General features: G+C 33.2%; 1 protein-coding gene across 1 annotated transcript in view; it reads right to left on the reverse strand.

The window, feature by feature from the left end:
* Nucleotides 1–23,564, reverse strand: part of KIF6 (kinesin family member 6) — a 172,326-nt gene that overhangs the window by 92,210 nt on the left and 56,552 nt on the right. Inside the window, exons 10-13 of the mRNA XM_074863494.1 lie at nucleotides 21,651–21,754; nucleotides 5,433–5,538; nucleotides 4,450–4,591; nucleotides 2,444–2,653 (exon numbers count right to left, since the gene is read on the reverse strand). Coding sequence (XP_074719595.1) covers nucleotides 2,444–2,653; nucleotides 4,450–4,591; nucleotides 5,433–5,538; nucleotides 21,651–21,754 — 562 coding nt within the window. The remainder of the gene's footprint in view (nucleotides 1–2,443; nucleotides 2,654–4,449; nucleotides 4,592–5,432; nucleotides 5,539–21,650; nucleotides 21,755–23,564) is intronic.

A 23,564-nucleotide genomic window follows, 5' to 3' on the forward strand; every position in this document is an offset into this window, starting at 1 on the left:
TCTTTCTTTTTTTTCTTGAGACCTCTGGCCTTATTCTAACTATTACTGCACGTTTTTAAATACGGTTTTATTTTTCCTAAGTTTTGAGTCATTATTCATTCTGGTATTTTATATATTATTTTAAAATCTCAAATGTAATTTTAAAGACTACAAAAAGGTCTAATAGTTCTAAAAAAATTTATTTAAGTTTCATTAAAATTCTTCTCCTATAGCAATCTGATATGACGGCTTTCTGTGTACTATGTATAAGTACACAGAGAGACCTTTTTTAACATTTTCTGATGAACTGTCTGCATATGTTTACAAGTGTTATATAGTGAATTTTTCTCAAACATGTTTCATATCATGGAGAATCAAACTGTGAAAACCCTACAAGTTAGTTTGAAAAATATATAATCTTCAGTCTATGAGAACTTTTTAATATAAATGTTAGTTAAAACATGAAGATAAATATTGAAGCTTGTTACTTTTAGGACTTTAAGAAATAAAGGAAAGATAAAAATAAATTTATTTATACATTGGGTAGAAAATACTGTCATTTTCGGAGACACAAGGGCACAAAAGAGCCTGGACACTCAGTTATATTCTTGCAGAGACAACCGGTCTCCTGAGGTTGGTTTAAAGCATACTGGCAAGGCTGTACACGTATCATTAACAACGTTTCTACTACTTTTTTACACCTGCCATTCTAAGTATTCCCTGAGCACAATAATGCCAGCGTTTTAAGAAATAATGTTTTAAGGCATTATCATTATAACAGCTATACATTACAGAAGATTGAAAGTCCAAATGCCTCCAACATTACTAGACTAGACTTGCAGCAGAATGTCAGGCCACTCTAAAGGAATGCAGAGATAGAGATATACGGCTACCTAAAACAGTCTAAAAATAACCTTTTATTTACCTGTAGCTCTCAACCAATATGACTGAAAAATTTAAAAATAAACTGTAAGTGAACATGAGGGATGACTTTCATGTTCACACTTAGCATCTTGGTTATTGAGGACTTCATCATTTTCATGTCCACATGGAATGACACAATATCAGAACCTGACCCAGAACTGATTGAAAAGACTGGAAAGAAGAGAGTAGGTTTCCAGCTACTTTCAGAATGAGGAAACCATATAATGTGCAATCCAATCATATAAAAAAATTCTTATCTCCAAACATACTACCTTCTCATCCCAGACAGATGTCCATTTAAAACTCATTATCCGAGCAGGATGGGAATCAATTACATTTACTTATTGATTAACCAAAGACAATAGTTCATCATTGTGGCAGATTCCCTGTGCCAACCATCTGTCCCAAATAATTCTTTTTTCAATGAATAGTATTTGATATGCTCACCTATTAAATTTACAAAACAGCTCAGTTAGAATAAAACATGAAAAACAATACACTAGCTTTACTATAAGAGATAAAACCTTTTATAAGTCACCTATGAACAAACAGTACTCATCTGCTGATGAAGGTACGGCACATGGTGAACTGGTGTTGAGTGTGTAAGCTATCCGAAATGAATATATTATTTATGAATTCAGCTTTAACTTGTTTGCAAACGATGTGAATTGTTAAACCACTTGAGAAACAATTAAAATATATATTTTTTTAAATACATCAACGTAGGGATTTTTACTTTGTTCACACTTACTAAGGACTTTCTCCAGAAAGCTACCATTTCACTAAAGCTACTTGCATGCACAAAAATGGAGCTATTTGTCATTTCTGGAACTTAGGTCTCAGTTCACTTAATCACATTCTTTTTTTTTTAACAAAAGAAATAATCACTATGATTTATTAAAAATGCTAAATAAAGCCCAGATATTTAAAATGTATAATATATAAAAAAAAAAATCTTAAGGACAATTACAAAATGTTTTGTGTTTAATCTGATATCAGAGCTAGAAGCATAATTAATGAAATTTCATTGTATTTGAATGTAAGATTTCTCTCCCAGGATGGAATATTAAAAAAAAAGAAAAAAAAATTGTGTTTATTGGTGTTTAAGAATACCGTGCAATTAATAATGCCTGTACAAAAATTTTCTCGGTATCTGCAGTTCCAGTTTAGATATCTTTTTTTGATAAAAGTCAGTATTTTCAAATCTTCCGGGAGAAAAATATTATTTCTTAATATTTTTTAATGAATTATGCTCAAAAAGTAATTTTCTGAGAATTTACTCAAAGATTCAAGGGCCTGCAACTGAATTTATACTCTGATTTTGTAGGACTGTTCGACAGAGTATTCACATTGGTTTGTAAAAGTCATCAGCACCTTGAGAGGGCTATAAATTTAAATCTCTGCATTTGTGGATACAGAATTAACACAATACGGCTGATCTTGAAAATAAAACCTTCCTGTTCTGGTACCTATTTGAATGATATAATGTAAATCATATTGTAATAATCCAATAGCTGATCACTTAATTAATTATACTAACCTGTTTCTCTGGAAAGAAAAGTTAGTCTGTGAAGTGAAGAGCTGAAATCTTCTGCCCCTTTCAGACTAAAAGAGCTAGATGGGCTCTTTCTTTCTTCCAAGTTTACAGAAAGGGACTGCTCCAAGACTGTAGAACCAGCAAAGGCATCATTAAGATGGAAAACAGCATTTTGCGCTTTCTTTTCTTTTTTTAGCATATTTACCAGAATATCTGCAAGATACATTAAGGAAATCATTCAGGACCTCTTTTTTATAAAGCAACAATCATCTTTATTTATCCCTAAGTTTTTTTTTCCAAGTGGAACAATTCACATTATGTGAACGTGATGTGGAGTTGGGCATATTCTTTGTAATTATATTCATCCACCTTAGTTTTTCCAAACAGCAGATTCATTTTTACTAAACAGTAACAAATTCACACATTGACCACATTTATTGATCCCATTCAATCAACACTTCACAAAAGCATTTACAGGCAACCAGGAATGAAAAGTCTAGTATCTTATTGCCATTGTGTTACACTCCCTTTTTTATTTTTTTAAAATCTGTAATAAACAAAATTTCCAAACAAAAGAAAAAAACCCCTTAACCTACAGGTAGCCTGGCAAGTGCATCACATCTGTAAGCTTTTCACAAAAAGAAGGTTTACTAAAATGAAGAACAAGTCTTTATTCCAAACCCACTATGTATTTACTGGAAGTATATTTGGTATAAATACATTTTGCCTAATAGTATATAGAGGGCTTACAAAGAAAATCCTATGTGCATTCAGTCAAAACCACAGGAATCCCTGTGAAATGTTTTCGATATGCTATACATTTTAATCCTAATTAATCTTCTAAATGAACAGCAGAAAATCTAAGTAGTCTTTTGGGAATATTATTAACTGGATTAGGTAGTAATAATAAAACACTTTACAATTCAGTTGTTATGATAGGTCCTAGTTACCATAAGCAAGAAGGACCTCATAGTTTATTGACTAAACAGCTTCCATACTTCCCACCACTTCATCACATTAGACATGTTATTAATTTTCTACTGATGATGCACAGTCACTTAGCAGCTGCAGGCTGTAAATCAATGTCTTGTTCAAAGTCTTAATTCTTATATTCTTCCTACATAACTCTAACGTGGATATAAACAAGTTTCTTTCTTGTACTTCTGCAAACAAAGCTGTATATATCTATTAAACACAAGTGCATTTGATAGAGAGGTTTTGCTTTTTTTCATTATCCATCTCAAACTAATGAAATAATTAATTTCAGGAAGAAATGTTTCTGGGAATCCAGATCTTAAAACTGAAGAATTTTTAAAAAGGAATAATAAGTCAGTGTTACAGCTAAATTTATTTGAAAGTGCACCTTGGAAAATGAACATCTTGTCTTCTGTGCACTGTTTTGTCAACCTGCTAAAAAAGATTTCCACTCATCGTGCAACAGTGCAGCTACTCATGTGCTTCCTGTGAGGCAGTGAAATGGACAAAGCATGTCTGAGCAGTTTAGTATTTTTATATGCAAAAAGCTTTAATTTAAATTTAAATTTTAAAGTTGCATGTAAAAAGTACAAGTTTTATATTTATTCTAAAGGCAAATAGCCCAATAGTCCCCAAAGTATCACTTCACTTGGCTAAAAATAACACTTACAGGAAATTATATTCTTTGTACGTAGTAAATTGGTCTTTATATAGCATCAGTTTCCCATTCTGAAAAATGGTTTCATTTGCTTGGGGACAGTATTTTAGGCGTGGCCTGATCCACGGTATTTGGATCTTGGCTTGACCATTCTAAAGCTAAGTGATGCTTGAATCCAGGGTGTTGGTTTGGGTCACAACTGAAATAGAAGCAGGTGCAAAGCATAAAAGTTGGGACGTGAGTAATTGCTTTAACACAATGGGGTCAGGAGGGAGAATTTCCTTCCATACAGCTAATGCCTATCTCTCACACACAACACCCACTGTAGCCAGATCAGCTCAAACCCAAATATTATTTTTTTCCTCATAAAGGATACTGATTTCATTGTCTCTTTGCTGCAGAAGTTCTTTCAGTTTTTTCAATTCTTCTTCTCCTGCTTCTTTGTTAGAGTCTTTTTTGTTAGAGGTGTGTTGTGAGAGCAGTTTTTTATCAGAAATCTTCGAATGATTCATTAGTTGCTATTAGGAGAAACAAAAAAAAGCACAGTTTTAACTTTACTCCAGCTATGCCTTTATTCTACTATGAGACTGTCAAGCTACGGTAGAAAAGGTCTTTCTAGACTTGACAGAACAGAATCATGCCACCCATTGACTGTCAAGTTATATGCGTTGTGTCAAGTATGGGACAAGCTGTATTTGTGGATCTTCACTACCAAGAGTACAATTTGCTCTTTCTACACATAAATTCCAGTGTTATCTAGTATCATAGAGCTTTCAGTATTGATAACTAAAACATAATTATTTAGACAATAAATTAAGATCAGGAATGTATACATTATTATATTGAAAAAATATATCCCAAAATACAGAAAAGTATATATTACCTTCTATTGCTCTCCCTATTGATTTCACTTGTTCTTCCTAGTTTAAGTGTATCTTGTTTGCTCGATGATTAAGGGCTTAAAACACCACCACAAGAGTTGGTGTGACAGATTCAGGGACATGGTGTTTTTACTCTTTATTTTTATTTCTTTCAACATAGTTTGTCCAAAATAAAGCCTCCATAGTGCTGGTAATACAGATGGATACATCTATCCATATAGAGATAACTTGTCTGTGTTGATTCAAGTAATTTCCAGTGTTCTCTCACAATTCACTGCATGATGAGATCCTTGCTGGGGTGTCCACAAAATGCTGCTGAATTTTTCCAACTAAATTTAAAATTGTTATCAGTCCTCCATGCACTTCACAATTCAATTGTTTTACCCTTTTCCAATGCCTCTCAATTGTATTGCATTTCTTTTGACACTTTTCAGCTGTGAATGTTATTTTCAGTGCCAGCTATGTTTAAAAGAAATACCTTCAAATGAATGAAGCAATACTTGATCTTGCGCATATCAACACCAACATCCAGAATGCTATCAGGATCATTATCTTCAAGAAATGCTTCAATTAACTCATCCAACCTAAAAATACAGAGCATTTTTAAGGAAAAAAACAAACAAGTTGACAAATTTGTAATGTGTCAAATACTATATAAAATTTTTCAAGCTGACTGGCTATATTCCTTCAAGGTCCATGAAATTGCAATGTACTTTTGTTCCTGACACTAAAACCTGGACTTGATCCTGGAGATTCTACTCCATATCAGAACATACTCGCACATGGTAAGGAATAGTTCTAGAACTAAAAGCATCTAAGAAGTAATCTTTTCTTTTTGTCATTTATTTTATAACCTTCTGTTCTTCTACCATCTCATAATTGAAAAGATCTAAATCCTGCCTTCTCAGAAGTCCAGATTTTTAGAGACTTTGGGCATATGATTTTTTAATATATATGATTATTTATGCAAAAGAAAAATCTACTTCCTTTTCTATTACAAGAGTCAGCAGGTAGCATGGCTTTCATACATAAGATTACATGCTCCAATCACCAAGCAAAGTAACCTATTTTTTGATGCAGATATTTACAGATTTCTCAAAGACCTACTGCTCTTCTTATGATTAATGAAATGTAGTTAGCATTTTATTTTCTTGCAATTTCTCCTTATTTGATAAACATCTGACAATATCTTCCTTAGGGAGGAGCAACTCTTTCTTCAGTAATTGTCTTCATAAGAAAATCTGTCACACAGAAACATCCTCTTTTTCAAAACCATATTTTTAATTTTAATATTTTTAATTTTAATATTCAGACCGGAAACCTACACAGGCATAATATGCCATGCCTCTGGGCTGGATGTCAGAGCTATATTGATAGAGTCAGATTTCCTCTTGCATGCTCCCACCAGCACTCCAGGTCTTGCATTCCAGGATGCATGGTAGATCATCCTCAAGAAAAAGTACAGAGGATTTCTAAACCAAAACTAGCCCTTGGCACTAAGGTATGTTTCTGGAAAACATCAAGTGCAAGTTTGAACTCTATCAACTGGTTTTAGATTAAAGGCTTCCTGGTTCCTGACAAATGCTATTAACATTAACTTAGCAGGCACATGGTAGGCAACAATGACAGCCATATGCCCTGTAAAGCATAATTCCATGATTTTAAATGTTTATTTAGGTTACTAGCCTCAGAAGATGAACTTAGTTTCTGAACCTGAGTGAGCCAAGGTATATAAGGTACCTGCATCAAGTGCCCAACTGTCAGAGAAGGGCAGGAGTTCAGAACCATCTCTGTGCCTAATGTTTCTTTTGAACTAGTTCTGTTCAGCTCCTCACTTAATACGTAAACCTTCTGGATGTCACTTTATAGTCATTTATCCTCTCCAGTTAGAGGATTTGGAATCTTGTAGCCATTTGATTATCTGAACGACTTTGCTGCAACCACATACCAAAATGTTAGGCATTATAATATCACAGTATTTAAAGTTGACTCTAAAGTAGGTGGTTGGGATATTGCCCTGCTTTTGAAGACTTCTCTTACTGAGATTCCTCACATTACGATACTGTAGTAACAGTTCCCTGCTGGAGGGTGAAACAATGAGATCCACAACAAACAGAAAAAAAAATTACTTATTTTCAGGAGAAAGATATCTGAAAATCAGAAGCTGTAAGACTGGAATGAAAATTGGAAAATATAACAGATATGTTTGGTTATTTATTTCCTCCAGAGTTCACCATGACAAAGTGTCAATTCTCAGAACAGGAGAAAAAAGAGAGAAAAGAAGAGAGCAACCCTCAGTCAGTTTCAAATAAACTGTGCTTTCCCATTTTCATTATTTCAGTTAAAGAAGGGACAAATATGTTGTGTATACCGCTCATCATATGTGCAAAATTCACAGGTTCTGAATTTATAGAACATGCCCTGAAGTCAATGTGAGCTGTACATTTGGAGGGCTTAAAGGAGAGGATATTTAAAGAGAAATATTGGTTACAGAAGCATTACTGGCATTGACTTGCTTCTCAGGTTAAGAGACTACAAAAATTACTAGGTAAAAGAGAACAAAATTTTTCTAGTTGTTATGTGATTTTTTCTGCATGAAGAGTCCAACAGAACAGAGGCCAGTAGTACAAAAGGTTATTCATACTCTCTGCAGACACACTAAGCACAATGAGCAGGAGAATTAATCCTTCATACATGGAGGTAGGCATTTGTGTAAGCACTGGGAAAAGAGAGGCATTTATATTATTAATGAGAATGTGATAGTGATTACACAGACACAGAGAAAGTCAGTATTTGCCACTATCTTAAGCACCTTAATGATTTCAAGTGAGTAAGAGGAAACAAGTAAAAAATATTTTTTATAACTAGACTGTCTAGATTGAATATATGAAATAATCTATAAAAATGAGCCTTTAATCTTGAACTAGAAATTAGAAAGGAGATATTTTTAACCTTACTAAGATTACCTGTTTGCCAGGGATTTACCCATACTCAGATTACCACAGACTATGGGAATCAATAAAAAAATCACACTAACTTGCACCATTACCATTACCAGAATAACACTGCAGAAAGTTAAAATATTTCAAGAGAAAGAAAAAGAATATGTAATTCTTCTAAAATAATGCTCTATTTTTAAAAATCATTATTATTTGCCAATCAAGAGTCAAGATTAAATTGTCGTCAAGAGTAACAAATTAGATAAGCTCTAGTTATAGATATGATCTGCTATTTCCTCTCTCTTACATTACGTTTAATGTGTTTGGCATTCTTGGAAAAATAAAACAGCTTTATTCATTGTGTCCCAAGGACTACATAGAAGCCAAAACAGATTTGAACACCAGAAGACTGAGTAAAGTCTGAAATAGCAGAATGTAAATCAGAAGTTATAAATGAATTCAGCCTCTTTGTCAGTTCTAGGAAACAGCATAATCTTCAGTGTATTTTTAGATATATTTATAAATTTCATCTTTAAGAATTAGAACAAGAACAGACCAACCTAGTCTAAACATTATGGACAAAAACAAAAGAAAAAGAAAAAAAGAAAAGCAACAATGAAAATCCCCATGAATACCAGCAAAAGAAATCACTGCATCCCTCACATTTTTTCAGGTTTCCATGTAAAAATTACCAGAACTCTTTCTAAAATAAATACACAGTTTGACAACACTGTAGATATTCTGGGAGTTCTTCCACTATACCGAAGTATTAAGCAAAGGTAAAAAAATAAACTGACACTGTGATACAGATGCAACTTGAAGTTTCTCTTCTTAATGAACAGATCTTAATTAATAGAACCATTTGTTTTTTCAAGTGTTTTATCAGCTCAAGGATTCTGAAAACAATTGAAACATCCTCCTATGAATTTATACAATGGCAAGGTTTGAAGATTTACAAATGAAAAAAAAAAAAGCTACTTCCAATTCATTTTCAGAGATGTTCACAGAATAAATCAAGGAGACAATAAGGAGAAGAGAAAAAAAAAAGATAATAAGAGGAAAAAAAAGGAATACTGACTGTATGCTTTCTTTTTCCTAACATGTATTAGACAAGGTAGATCCGCTTACTAGGTGACTCAGAAACAAAGAACAATATAATTCTACTAGATAAATATCCTTTTCCTTCTCATATTCCTGACTCAAACAGATTATTATATTTATCTCTATAAATAACCATAAAAATAAAATTAAACATATGGAATATTTGAGAGCTAGAGCATAGAATTATACAAAATATGACTGTAAAAGATTTAAGAAATTTATAAAGGACATCTACAGTTACAACTCTGACACATTCTAGTCAAAACCTCATGCACAACCTGCAGTCATCCTCCTATTAGAAGAGGCAGAGTGAGAAAACCCTTTTTGTAAGTAAAGGAGAGCCAAAATGGCTTTTGGTTTTCATTCAGTTACCTTCAAGAGATGGATAATAACCTTCTCCTTAGCAATAATAATATCTTCTGAGATAGTCACCTAATCTCTGATCCTTAGTTCTCTACAAGAGGAATGCATATTAAACAGTTTTCCTCAAACCAAATACTGTATGTCAGCAAGAATCAAACCAGAAAAATACATATAACAGCCCAGCACCTAATAAATTTGGGCCTAAATGTTCAAGAGGAACAAGAAACCCATAGAGAACAAGAAATCTAGAGAACTCCCTGGCAAATCTTGCTTTAGTTGCCTACTCAGAGGAATGCGTATATAGCAGAGCAAAGTTAATATGAAAACATGAGGTAAAATAATGTCCTTTTTCTTATGGACTTTTTACCTCAATCATGGTAGAATAACTAAAAAAAGCATAGGAAACAAAGTAATTTTGGTCAGTTGTTGAGGCTCAGCCCTGAGACCATATACCTAGACCTCTCTTAGATAACCAGTATGTTCTATTTCCTGGAAAAGTTGCTAACTATAGTTTCTTTTCAAAAAGACCTGAGCAATCAGCCCTTACATTTACTGATGACCAGCTTCTGATATTGTGCAAAGGATAATGGTTAATATTTGCATACCCTCTCAAAACAGAAATTAGGAAATAAAGCTCCCCAAAGAAGGGAGTTTTGAAAATGAACTTGCAAAAGAAATGAGCGAGCTTGGCACAGAATACATAATATATTTGAAAAATTTCTAAGTTTGTGACTGAGCTTTTCTTCTCCCAAAACATCCCAGGCTTAACATTAATTTCCCCACTACATCTATTGCCAAAAGTCAATGGGAAAATAATTTAGAAAAATCAGATGTTCATGTACGTAGGTTCTATGACATGGCTGAGAGTGCCAAGGTAACTCATAAACTGGTGGGGAGGAAAAAAGCCCAACACACTTTTGTTAAAGCTTACGATGAAAACCAGATAGGCTCAAGAAAAAAAAAAAATCAATCAAGAACCATACAAACCCCCCTTCCACAGTATTTATGAACACTGTCGTTTGCAGTATGAGATTATTTTTTCTTTCTTGACATTATTTATGAAGACTAGCACTACAGCAGAACTGGACTTTATTGTTCTTATATGAGAGATGGACTGCAGATGAAATAAGTTCCTGTTTTGCTATTCTATTTCTTTATTATTAACCTAAAAATAAGCTTATTACAAGCCCTTTGTAAGACATCCATCAGTAGAAAAACAATAACCCCCCAACTAAAATTGAAATTAATCAACCCAAAGAAGTAGTAATAAAATAACAAAAAGCCTAGTAACAGATACCTCTCACTCACTGGAGCAGAAACCTGAATAAAGAGATGGTCTCTATACTGTCATCTGAAGATCAACACCAGGAATTCTATTTCACAGAGGAAAGACCTTTATAAAAAGTATTTAGCCCCCAGTGTCCTCACTGCTCAGTTTAGAAAGTCGAAGTGCACTCAGCTGGATGGGAAAAAGTAAAGATGGAAACTGTTTAATTAACTGAAATTCAATGGAAACCTAATTATGGGGTTAGTTACAAACACAGAATTGAAAATTACTGAATTGTTTACAAGTCACAATTGTTTCAGCAGAAATATGCAGCATGTATCTTTATTTCAGAATTCGATACTCTTTAATGTAAGATGGTCAATTTAAGTTATTTAAATGTGAGGGTTTTTTGTTACACTGGTGAGTTACATCAGAAAAGGCCACATTAATCTGAAATAGAAGTACCTCCCCACAAGATACTTGCACTGAAAGTACTAAACTAACATTAAAAAACACTAGAAGTATAATTTAGAAATGCTAAAATCTCCATTTCTGTGTAGAAACAAATATTAAACTAATAGTCTTTTATTTGTTGTAGTTAATAACATTATCAAGCCGGCTGCCGCATTCTCCATTAGTTTTAGCGTACTAAGGCTCTCAATAATGTTTTCATGCAGAATTTGTGCTAATCAAATCTGGAGCACGGATAATCATAGCTAAGTTCACATGACAGGAAAAAAAATATTTAAAATCAGTGTCAGATGAAGATTCTTCTAACTTCTGGAGATCCAAAATAGTTCCCTTTTTTTCCTTTTCTCTTGTATGTTGTTAGGTAAAGGAAGTTATAGAGCATTAAATATTTATTATTTAATCTTATTACAGTAGATGAAGCCTAAAAAGGTATTTTTCATATGTCTCCATTTTTCCTTTTAGGACTGTGAGGTTCTACCCTAAGAACAGCAGGCCTAACTTACACTAAGAAGAGCAAGGGTGTGCTGAAGCCTATTGCCAGAACCCTGCTGTATCAGGAAGAATAGTTTTCCCAACAGAAATTCCCTGAAGGAGGAAGAATGTGAAAGTATCAAACAAAGACCCATTTTCTGTGAAAAACAGCAGTAAATATTGTGTTTTCTTTCTCAGTACTCATCAGAAAAAAAAGAAAAACAAAACATGAGTAAAAAATTCCATGCACACAAAAAATAATGTTCTAAGTCAATGCCAAGGGAACAGTATCATACCATTTATGAGATTAATTTAAAATTCATTTCGATAGTGGTCTTATACATATTAACATAGTACAAAAAGAAGGTATTACGGGTGCTGATCCAGGTGAGTTTGAATCATGACACCAGACTCTGAAAACACAAGCTGTGTGAAGCACAAGTCTGTTCTTATGCTGACACTGGGAAGAAAACTCACAGTAAAGCAGTCATAAACAGTTGGGAGGGAAACGTGTTAAACTAACTGCTCTCTGGTTAGTGACTGTGAGTCAGTCCCAGATCCTTGGTCTAGCATTTCCCTCTTTATCGTTCTTTCACAAATAATGTAAACACACTGTACTGCAACTCACAGACAGCTTTTACATTATCAACTTTATTTCTCTTCTGTTACTTTTTACCCTTCAGGAATTCTTTTTAACAAAGCCTGCTTACCATTTAGACCACACATCAATCACAAAGGCTTTCTATCCACATTACTCTAGATTCCACGCAATTTTTCTGATAGCCCAACTCCAGAGCGATTAGATGAGCACTGTGCTACTTCAGTTTTGCCTGTTCATTAAAATAACAGACTTCCATCTTTTTTAAAAAAATCCACTTCTGAATCAGTCATATGTTTGCACGACCCAGGATGCAAATTACACAGCTGAAATGCATCAGAAAAGCACTCCTAAGCCAACTGAGAGTGTGTTTTTAAAGTTTAGGGCTCTCAATAGCATGCAGGATGCATGGTCTCAAAACACAGATTTGGAAGGACTCATTTTGACCTTGCTTTATGTGCCATGATTCATTTCTGGGAGAGCTTGCCTTTTAACCCCTGATCACTGACACTGTATATTATGTATCAAAATTAAGTTTGCTTAAAGAACAATTAATTTTGTGTGTCAGCTGTGAACTCTGTGACAAGCCAAATGGAAATCCAAGTTTATGAAAAACAGGCTTCAAACAAAGAAGCTACTGAAACACTTGAGGTAATCAGAGAGGTTGCTTCAATTACAGAAGTTTGCTTACCTACTTTTGCAATAGCTTTCCTATTGGTAACATAGTCCGTATCATTTTTTTTCTTTCTATATTACTTTTGAAAATTATCTTTTAAGTTTAATAATGATCTTTGTGTTATTAAAAAGTAACTCCACATCTCCATATATTTATGAATCCATTTACCTAAATGTGCATGACAGTTGAAGAAGAATTGCCATTATATTTAATAAGAGCTAATCATGTAAGTTAGCTTCAAGTGTGTGTGCATCAATATGGGAACACCATGGAGATTGTAAGCAGCAAATTTTATCAATAATGTTATCGAGAACCAAAGAAAAAAGGGAAGGTATTTCCAGGCATTGTTGCTAACAGCATGACAAAGAAGATAAAGTACACAGAACACATCTGAGCATGCACTGAGAAGAGCTTTAACACATTACTGATGGGTAGTGGACATGACAGCAACTGCCTAACATAATCTACATATATAGAGGATAATGCTGTGTTCTGTATCCAGAAAAAACTGCTTGACCTCTAATTTAACAAAAGTGAGTTAACTCCTGGGTGAAATAGTAATAATTAAGATAACTAAATAGTGGAACTGGTTACCTAAGCCTTTGTATAATTCCCTCAGTAGATATTTGTAAGAATAGCCTTATTAACATAGCCCTGGAATAGGCTGCATTGATTTAGTGCAATCTTAGAGCAGAGAAGTAAGAGCAATAAGTCCTTGAGTGTCTTTCTACAGTCTGGAAGATTTTTACACTTTTTTCACTTTAAATATCTATACAGTGCTCTAACAACTGAAAAAAGGACAATAAAGACAAAGATCCCCTTTCTGCTACTGATTGCAATGAAATTAAAAGGTCTAAACATAATACAGTTCATAGTGAAGTGCTTACATGTACATGTACGTGGAAGTTGAGCAATAGTAAAGTTGCATACTACAAATTCACTGTGAGGTTCAGTTTCATCCTCTAAACTGAAAACGCGTTCTAAACCACCCTGTAAATAATGGTATTGAATTATACTAGCAACTGTGTTTTAAGAAACAAAATTATGGGTGAAACTAAAGTAATTGCTGCAAGTTGCAGAACTTCTGCTTTTTTTGTTTGTTTGTTTTAGGAAAGCTTTTGAAACTAAAGGCTAGGTTCTGAGGCACCACTTACTTTTCAGGAGTCATTCTCAATGGCAAAGTCAGTCAGACAGATGGAAACTGAACTGACACTTCTGTCAGACATTCCTCCAGCTAGCCACTACAAAATAACTGTGACGGGGGGGAAAAAGAAAAAAAATCCAAACACAATATTCTTGATGAAGTGAAACAGAGGTAGGTCTGCATGAACTCTGATAAAATACGTAAATCTTTATTTCATTGCAGCCTTCCTCCCAAATTATGTATTTAAAAAAACCCCAACAAACACCTTTGGGGGTAATTTTCTAGTATTTTCAATTTCTCGTTTTCATAGTAGGTTATTCAAAGACAAAGAATAGTCCACAAATGATCGGACTGTTTCATATAGCCAGGCAATAGAAAACTGAATGAGAATAAGGAAATGTAAAGCCTAATACTGATTTTTTAAATCCATGGACATTTCACTTCCTTTGTTTGTACCTCAATTTGTGCACCCATGAAACAGGCAATTATATCAAGTTATCTAAGAGATTCACAGAATATTAGATTATGTGAACTATGTAGATACTCTAGAAATCATGCACAAATCCAGAATTTTTAATCCAATGACATTATATATATTGGGACTGATCCTGCAAGATGTTAACTAAACTCCTTAGAAGTCTCAGATAATGAGTTGGAAGGCCTCAGAAACATCATTGGAAATCATCTGAAAGCAAAGTACCTACAAACCTAAATTATTCTTGAAAGCAAATGCTTCAGATTTTCAAAATTTTACCACTGCTGTAATTTGAAGCTCTTGAAGATGATTTTTGAGATTTCTATTATATATTAAAGCTTGGAAAACTTTTGGACTTTGAGTTGGTATGATGAAGTGAATCCTATGACACTTCCAGAAGCAAATATCATGATTTTTAAACTTTCCAGTCTCTCAAGCCTGCATAGATAGCAATCCTCTTAAATGGTGAAAAAAAAGCTTATAAGATTTGAATAATGTTATGAATACAGTAATGTTCCTGAAAAGGAAGTCATGATATCTCACAAAACAAAACACAACCCAAAACCAAAGAGCCACAGACATAGTAAAAATTTGAAGTTCTCATATTTAGAAATGTAAAAAGAACAGATGAAAATAGAGAGCACAGCAATCTGGCCAATGATTTACATGTATAGAGATAAACTGATTTTCATAAATATTGAATGTTGGCTGTATTTATTGGTCTAATATGAACATGTTTGTTAGACCAAATGGTCTTTCCTAACTTACTATTCCTAATTATCTAGGGGTTCAAGTGCTTATAAAATAACTGATAATAGAGCTAAAGCACACTCTTCCCTATTGATAATGAGTAGAATCAGATTTTTGAAATACCATGTGTAATTTGTTAATATTATAGGCAACAATTAGGATTTATATTCTGCTTCTTTACATAGCCAATAGGCTGGCATCCAAAGAGATTACCTCAATTCAAACTGGCATGGAACATTCTGATTTTTGTTTCAGTTGTATCGAGTTCAGTTATTTGAGGGTAAAAATTTTGAAAATAGGGCTTCTAATTTTTTAAAGCAATCAAACATTATCATACACACAGATGAATGATTACCATTAAACACTTGTATTGCACAGTAGAGAAGCATATATCTTCTATTACAGATATAATCCCCCCCTTTTATTTTATTAGACATATGGGCAAAGCCATTTTTGCTACCTCCTTATGTGAGATGTTTCTGAATTAGATGGCTACAATGTGGCGAACAGATGTAAACAGTTTCTACACAGTTGAAAATTATTCATTCCAATGATGAAATGTACACAGATCTAAATCTTTGCATCAGTAAGTCAAGGGGAGATTTAGCATGGACTATAAAAAGACCAAGACTGGCTTATACAGGGAAAAAAATGCCTACATTAATACTACACATGCAAATTTTTTTGCAAAGAAGAAATCTGTCAAGTATCTTGCTGAGTAGATGATTTCCTTCTTTAACAGCACTTTATAATAACAAACCAAAAGCACATACATAAAGAAATGCTACTCACTGCCAGCTAATATTTGTGGCCATAACAGTAGTCATATTCTAATCTCTAGATAATATCTAAAAGTAGCAAGAGAAAACAAAGCTTCAGTTTACCTAAATTTGAAAAATATAAATATCTCTGAGGAGAAGGCAGAAAGAAATTGAAATAAAAAGAACGAACATAGGACAAGCATAAAAACTATCCAAAGAACTCAAGAGGGCTCATACAGACGAATACTGATACATTCCTACAGTATAGAAGAGGTAGTTTTGAAAAAATTGTGCAAAGTATCACTTATAGGTTGTTAATTAGATGTAAAAGCTCAGAAGAAAGAGATTTTCAAAAAGCATTTAAAGTGCCAAAAGATGCAAACAGGTATTTAGTCGTACGTTCAGAAGCAACTCAGTTGACCAAGCATTCAACGAATTTCAGTGAGATTCAAAAAGCTCCTATGATCTGACACTTTTGAACATACATATTTGGAAATTGGGTCCAAGATTTTTTCAAACATCTAAATAATTAAATTCAGCTATGCACTCTTTTATCCATACACCTCATCAATATGAGTTACACTATATTTCAGTACCTTTCTTGAAACCCTGTTACATTAGATGACTCGTATAATTTTGAACATAGAAAACAGGACATAGTGTGTAGTCTCTTTTTTTTTCTTATCCCCACGGTAAAACAACAAACTTGCTAATCTTTGAAAAGAACATTAAAATATCTCTCAATAGTTTCAATGTAAAAGGTTATCAGTTTAAATAAGAACTTTTTTTCTATTTTCAGTGACCTTGGAACAAAATAGCGAGATCAAAGAAAAGTATTTACACTTTAAGCATCCAGCTTAGGTACCTGCATTAGTAATCTGAACTTCCTGTGCTGTCACTAAAGATTTTATAATATGTAAGAAAAAATGCCCTCTAGAGGTTGATTTAATAGCATTCTAAACCAGACGTCTAAGCTAGAAGTTAATGTGAAACATTTTAAGACTACTTTATAGTTAAAGTAGCTTCTTTTCTCTTGAATATTGCCTACAGAGCTTATCTCAGTCAGTCTGCTAACTTCTACACAAATCCACTGTCTGCAAAGCTGGGTTGACATAAGGCAAGGTAATATGCTTCCATTTCTTCCACCTTGCAACAGAAATTGAACACTGACATCAGCAAATAAGAACATTTGCTCTGCTTTGTAAATGAAACCATTTGTTCGACAGCTTAAGGATGAGTAACTGTTAAAGCTCTATATTGTACAACAGTGCAATATTGTTAATACCATGATAGCATACAGATGTCACAATGTTGAAACAGAAATATGAAAGACAGAAAGAAGTAATGAGAAATCCAGGACTTGAGTAAGATGAACAATATATGACTGTTGAAGTAAAAAATAGAAGTGTTTGTAATAACATATGTATCTGAAAAAAATAAGGTAAAGTTATTAATAAATTAAAGTGCTAAGCCAGTACTTCCGGTCCTGTTCCTAGAGAATTCCAACTGGCAAAAGCTCTGGAAGCGTGGGTGCTCTGGAACACAGGACCTTGATTTGAAATCCTGACTTTCTGGGCACACATTGTAAATTGCTAGTGAGTTCATTTATAAGAACAAAAAAAAAGAATCCCAAACGACTCAAACAAAAAGGACTCTCCCTTTTACTTTTGGCATGCTTCTCACAAAAAAAAAAAAAAAAAAAAAAAAAATCATCTGAAGGCCATTTAATTCTATTCTAAAGCATAATACAGAAGCCTGCAAGAGTACAATTTCCTTCTATTTGGGATGTATGATGTTATTTTCTAGTCCAAAGTGTTCCTTTCTTTTTTTTCCCCCTAAACAAGAAACTAATTCTCCAGCTCAAAGAAATATTTAGAGATCAGCCCTTTACAGCTGAGGAAGTAGATGGTAAGATCCAAAGCAAGCAATTCAGACTTTGGAAGCATTTTATGAACTATGTTCTGAACCACTTATGTAGTTTAGCTGAATTTTTTATGCTGTGTTTTTTAAATAAACAAAATGAGAGCAGCAGAATTCATGTATGTTTAACATTTATGAGAATAAAATAATAAAATAAAAAATATGACATAGTAATGTAAATGCTTACCATTTAACACAGAATTCTGAAGTAAGAATTCCAGACAGCTGTAGTTTTATTCACAGGACTGTTAAATGATGTTGTATTATAATTTAGCATTCACAAGAAAAGTCAAGAGCATTTGTTTTCCATTTTGTTTTAAACTTAGTGAATGACAATGTGACATTATAGTGGTTATGAGGAAAGCCTATTTGACATGTTATTCTTCTTCCATTAAATGAATAATAATAATAACACTAATATAGTAAAATAAGAATTAAGTGAGAAAAAAAAAAAAAAGAATGAACTAAAGCTTATTCACATACTAACTTGAAACATCTAGCAATTTCAACTGTGTTGAGTAGCCCACTGATTTTTTTTGGAATGCCCTGAAAGGAAACAAGTGGAATGACCTCATTATTGTAAGAAATGTTTGGCATTTCTTGACTTAGTAAGTAAAGAAATGTACAAAATATCATTTTAACATAATATTAATACTTATTTCCAGGGAAATCACTAACACTTATTTCCCGCAACAGATGTAGAGAGCAAAAAACCTATGCATTACCGTAAGCACTTTATTAGACTAACAAGATATTATTGGATCTACACATGTACCACTGGACCCAGTTTCATTTTAGCATCTATCTTCTACTGAAAAGTGCCTGAGATGAAGGCTTGTGCAGAGACAACAAAACAAATATGTACATAGAGCATGGAGTTTTTCATTGACATGTTTTGTACCTTTGATCATTTGTGTTCAGAATCAAAGAATACAATTTATTTAAGTTTAAGCAGAAGATATCCTAACTAAGCAGAAATGTCTAAACACTATTTGAAATCCATAATGACCCTAATTATGATTTCCTCTCTGGCATATTAAAAAAGCATCAATTAAAAAAAAAAATTTATTCTGTCTGGAATCCCCTACAGTACCACTCGCCTAAGAACCATTCTTGGGTGTTGACTCCAAATAAACTGCAACACAGTATGTTGCGTTATCACCTATACCGTGTTTCTTTCCCTCTTCTGTCTGTCATAACAATCTGACCCATAGGTCTTCCGATAAGTAACATTATTTAGGTTTCATTATAGATGCAAAACTAGATGCAAACCACAACACAGACATTTTCCAGTAATGGTAAATCACGATTTTATCAGCCCCCATCCAGGTCAGTACTTCTGTTTGGACTAGTCACTTGTATATTTATTCTTTCATGTGAACAAACTCTCCAGATAACAAGTAACTCCAAACTCAGATGGTCAGTCTCAATAAACAGAATTGTCACAAAGATTTGCTGTGTTATGCACTGATAGACTCTAACAGGAGACAGAACACTTAGATGTTATCTGTTGATTTTCATAAATGCTCAGGACATTTATGGACAAGAGGCTGAGACAGATGTAAAACAGCATGGTCACAAATATTATCACAATATGAAAGTGAGCTCAAAATGTATATGTGTTCAAAATCACAGAAAGATTGAAAAGATTCTCATTGAAGCAGTGGCTTTTTGTACTATCATTTCATTACACTCTCATTTGGACATTTAGTCCGCATAGGTTGTTTACCTGTGAACACTCTGCTTGCAAGAACACATACAACGCAAAACTCATAAAACCTGACATTTGATATTTACCCCCACTTGAGCTGTTTAAAAAAGATTGACTTATATTTCAGCATTCCATTCAACTACAGCATATAGTATTAATAAGCTAGTCTGACTCACGGATATGACAGTTATTCTCTAGCAGTATCTTCTGCTCTCTGTTTGAAACTATGCTACCCATAAAAAACTCTTTTTTCCATTTTAAGCCTATATTAAAAATAATGACCTTTGAAGAAGGCCTCTATAAGGCATTCATGACTGATGAAGTTAATTGTTTGAGGTCCGTCTTGTTTATCATTATCTTTGGGAAAAGTATTTCAGTCAGCAGTACTCAAGCTTTGTTCTATATTTTAATTGTAGAGCATTTATTCCAAGAAAGAATTTACTTCTGAAACAATGAACACACATGCTACATAAGCCTGAGTAAACATAAATAAATGATAAATTTAAAAAACTTAAAAATTTGTGTTGTCCTAATATAGCTGAGGTCCTTGAAAGTTATTTTGCCTTCTGTGTCTTATTACAGGTAGAAACTCAATAAAATCTCCTCCCTGCTTCTTTCTGGAGGAATGGAATGCAAAATTCCTTGCCATGATCTCAGAAGAAACCTTTTCTGACAACATAATGGACTGTATATTGTGCTATATAGATAAAAATGAAAAACATACCACTGATACACTTTTTAGTCACACATTTCTGAAACAAGGCCTCCCAGATGTATTGTACAGTGCAGCTGTATGCAGATGGTACGTTCCTAGTTTTCCTTTGCATATTCGTAGTAAAAACTTCCACCAACTGTGAACTCATTTACATTTATAAGACTGCTATTCTCATGGGAAAAAGTCAGGTAGGAAATCTTAGGAGGTAAGGTCCATGTGTGGCCTAAAACCCACTAATTATTTCCAAAAAACCAGTTTCCCTGTACAAACTAAACAGCAAACAAGACCACAGTGGAAAATTCATGTGACAGATTTTTATAATAATGTTAGGAAAGTACACCTTGAAATTAATATATAGATAATTTAAGTATATCTGAAAAAAGTCACTGAGTCAATCGTCTTCTGAAGGACTAGTTCTGTCAGGGTAAAAAGAAACTAGCTAATAAGGGCATTTAATTTTTCATGTAAAGAAAAAAAAAGTAGCAACTTGTCCTTATGTTTCCAGAATATCCTGGATGTCAGGGGAAATTGTTAGCACTAGTAGTTTTCTTCTGGACCAGTTCCAAGAGAAATTAAAACAAGACTAAAAATTCTCACAGCTTCAACTTAGTTACCATTAATATACTAACCAAACAAAATTTCTAGGCAGTTACTACTTTCTTTATACAGATGAGGCAGAGATTAAATTCCATTTTACAGAATCAATTAATTTTTCAAAACTGGGAATTGAATTTAGTTATTGTGAACATTTAGATCTAAGTAAATATTTCTACATTATACATAGAAAGTTCTTACATGCTGTACTGATATGTTACAAAAAGCTGTAAGATGTTACAACATTTATGTGAATTAATCATCCATTTTCAATAGCATGCTCAGTAAAAAAAATGACTATTTGGCTTTTAAGACATTGTGTATCAGAAATGCAAGATTTCTCTTGGCCTATGTCAAACTAACACTGCTGCAGGATACTTCTCAGCACAAAGAATATTTCTTGAATTCTACTCAGATCGTATATCCAGTTTTGAGAGAGACTGTTTTTTAATTCTGCACTATTATACAACACTTCTTTTTGCCTGGCATCTGACAGGCATTCCCATCCTTTGCGTTTACTTTACTTCACTTCCTTAAAGCTGAGGCTGCAAAAACACAGCCAGCAGCCTCACAGAGCTTTTAATGGAAAACTGCCATTCTAACCTGGCACCTAACTTCACTTTATTATTCACTCAGAGAAGTTTAAAACTCTGAGATTAATTTAAATATTTATGCCAACAAAGAAACTGATGAAAAGTATCACCACAAAAGAAGAAAATGAAAACAATGTAAGGCATTACTGAAGTAGCTCTTCTTGTGAAAGCTCTGACGTTCTTTGTTTGCCAGTCACCAGCGCCAGCTCATCCTTCAACTCCTGGATCTCCTTTTTCAGCTGCACAATCATCTACAAACAGCAAGGCATAAACCAAGTATCACCTACAAATTAATAGCTAGTTTATGGTTTTTGTATTAGAAGGCTGAGTTTAGGGAAATATTATACTTTGGTTTTCTCTTTCTTTAAACAACATCTTTTTTTCAAAAACAGTCCAATGCCTTAAATACACCAAGCACTTTTCTTCCTTTTCCATTTATAAAAACAAAAAAAGGCTTCCAAACTCAGTAAAATTTCTGTGTTAGAAGACATGGCTCTACAGAAAGATTTCAAAAGATTATTTGTAAAAGAGAAAAATAATTTGCCATAGGAATAAAAAAAGCTTTTTGACTCATTAGTTCTGCCTGTTAGTAATGAAAACACATTTAAAATAGAACTGATATCTTTGTTAGAGAAAGGACAACTACACAACAAAAGTGATTTTTTTTTTTTACCTTTCCTTTAGAAACAAATTCCAAAATAATATCTTTCTATTTTAATCTTAACTTTTCTTCTTTTTCATTAATATTCCACTCTTCTTGTAATTAACAGCATACTATAATTGTAGGATGTATCAGTTGCTAACAACAAACGATTAGTATAAATCAACATAATGAAATTAAATTGCATCAATGAATAGTAATGACTGAGAAAGTGACTTGGAGAACTGTACTAGATTTTTAAATTCTAATAGCTCATTATTGGAGCCTGTACTTCTGGAAAAGGTGTCTGTATAAAAACCATATTTTACAAATCTTTAGTCTCCCAGGGCCAAATTCTACAAAGCAGGAACAATATGTAAATCTGTAAGTCTAAAACATGAATGAGCAAGTTCTTGGATACTTTATGATTAATCATTTTAATGATGCATCACCTCGTAATGGCTCAAATGTATCAGGAGTCTAATGATATTTGTAGATGGATGTGAATACACTGATTCCATGTGAAAAATCAGTTTCCAAGAGAATAATATTTTCAAGGAAAAATGAATCATTCTTGATTGCATGTGCTTTCTAGAAATAAGATTGTTGAAATTGATAACACGTTTTTATTGGATGTTAATATTCCTTCATGCATTTGCATTTCTTTTAATGTTTAAATTTAACCATGACTTCCTAAACTTTGAATGAGCATTTTGACTTTAAAAATCAAAATACTCTAAACATACATATGATTATTTCTTTTATCTAAACTTACTGGCAACACAATTGTGACTATAAAGTATGAAAGGCTAACTTATAATATTTTGTTTAATAATCTATTAAGGTGGTGAACTGTTAAATTACAGATGTTGCAAGAGTGCTTCAAGAATATTGCAGGCAAAACATTTTAACCTGATTTTAGGTTGCCTTATGCTGGTGCCATACTCTGATGTAGTCTGTGCCAATTAGTGAGTCAATAAAATAAAATTTGGGGCTGGAGTATAAAATGGCAGAAAGCTGAACTGATAGTACCATCCCTGTTCAATGTTCAAATCTGTCAGCATGATTAACCTCAATCTGACAACAACAGAAATACCATTTTCAGGATATGGATAAAAGATTGATTTTCAAGTATTAAGACAAACAAAAATCTCCAGAAGCATAATATTTTAATTTCTATTTTTAAACGAATGCCTTTGGCATTCAACAACAGTTTCATTTTCAGTTTAAACCAAATCCTTTGGTCATGAGTGAGAGAGGTTCAAAGCTGAGTTTCTTAAAATGTACAATGGGTACAAGTTCATCTTCTTAGTAAGATACAGTCAGGAAGTCTCCGTTATGAAGAATGAAGTTTACACAACAGTCAGACTTAACTCAGCTATATCAAGAGTTATTATGCACGTCCTTTATAAAGCATGCAT

Source organism: Strix uralensis, chromosome 3 (genome assembly GCF_047716275.1).
Source record: "Strix uralensis isolate ZFMK-TIS-50842 chromosome 3, bStrUra1, whole genome shotgun sequence".
NCBI lineage: Eukaryota > Metazoa > Chordata > Aves > Strigiformes > Strigidae > Strix > Strix uralensis.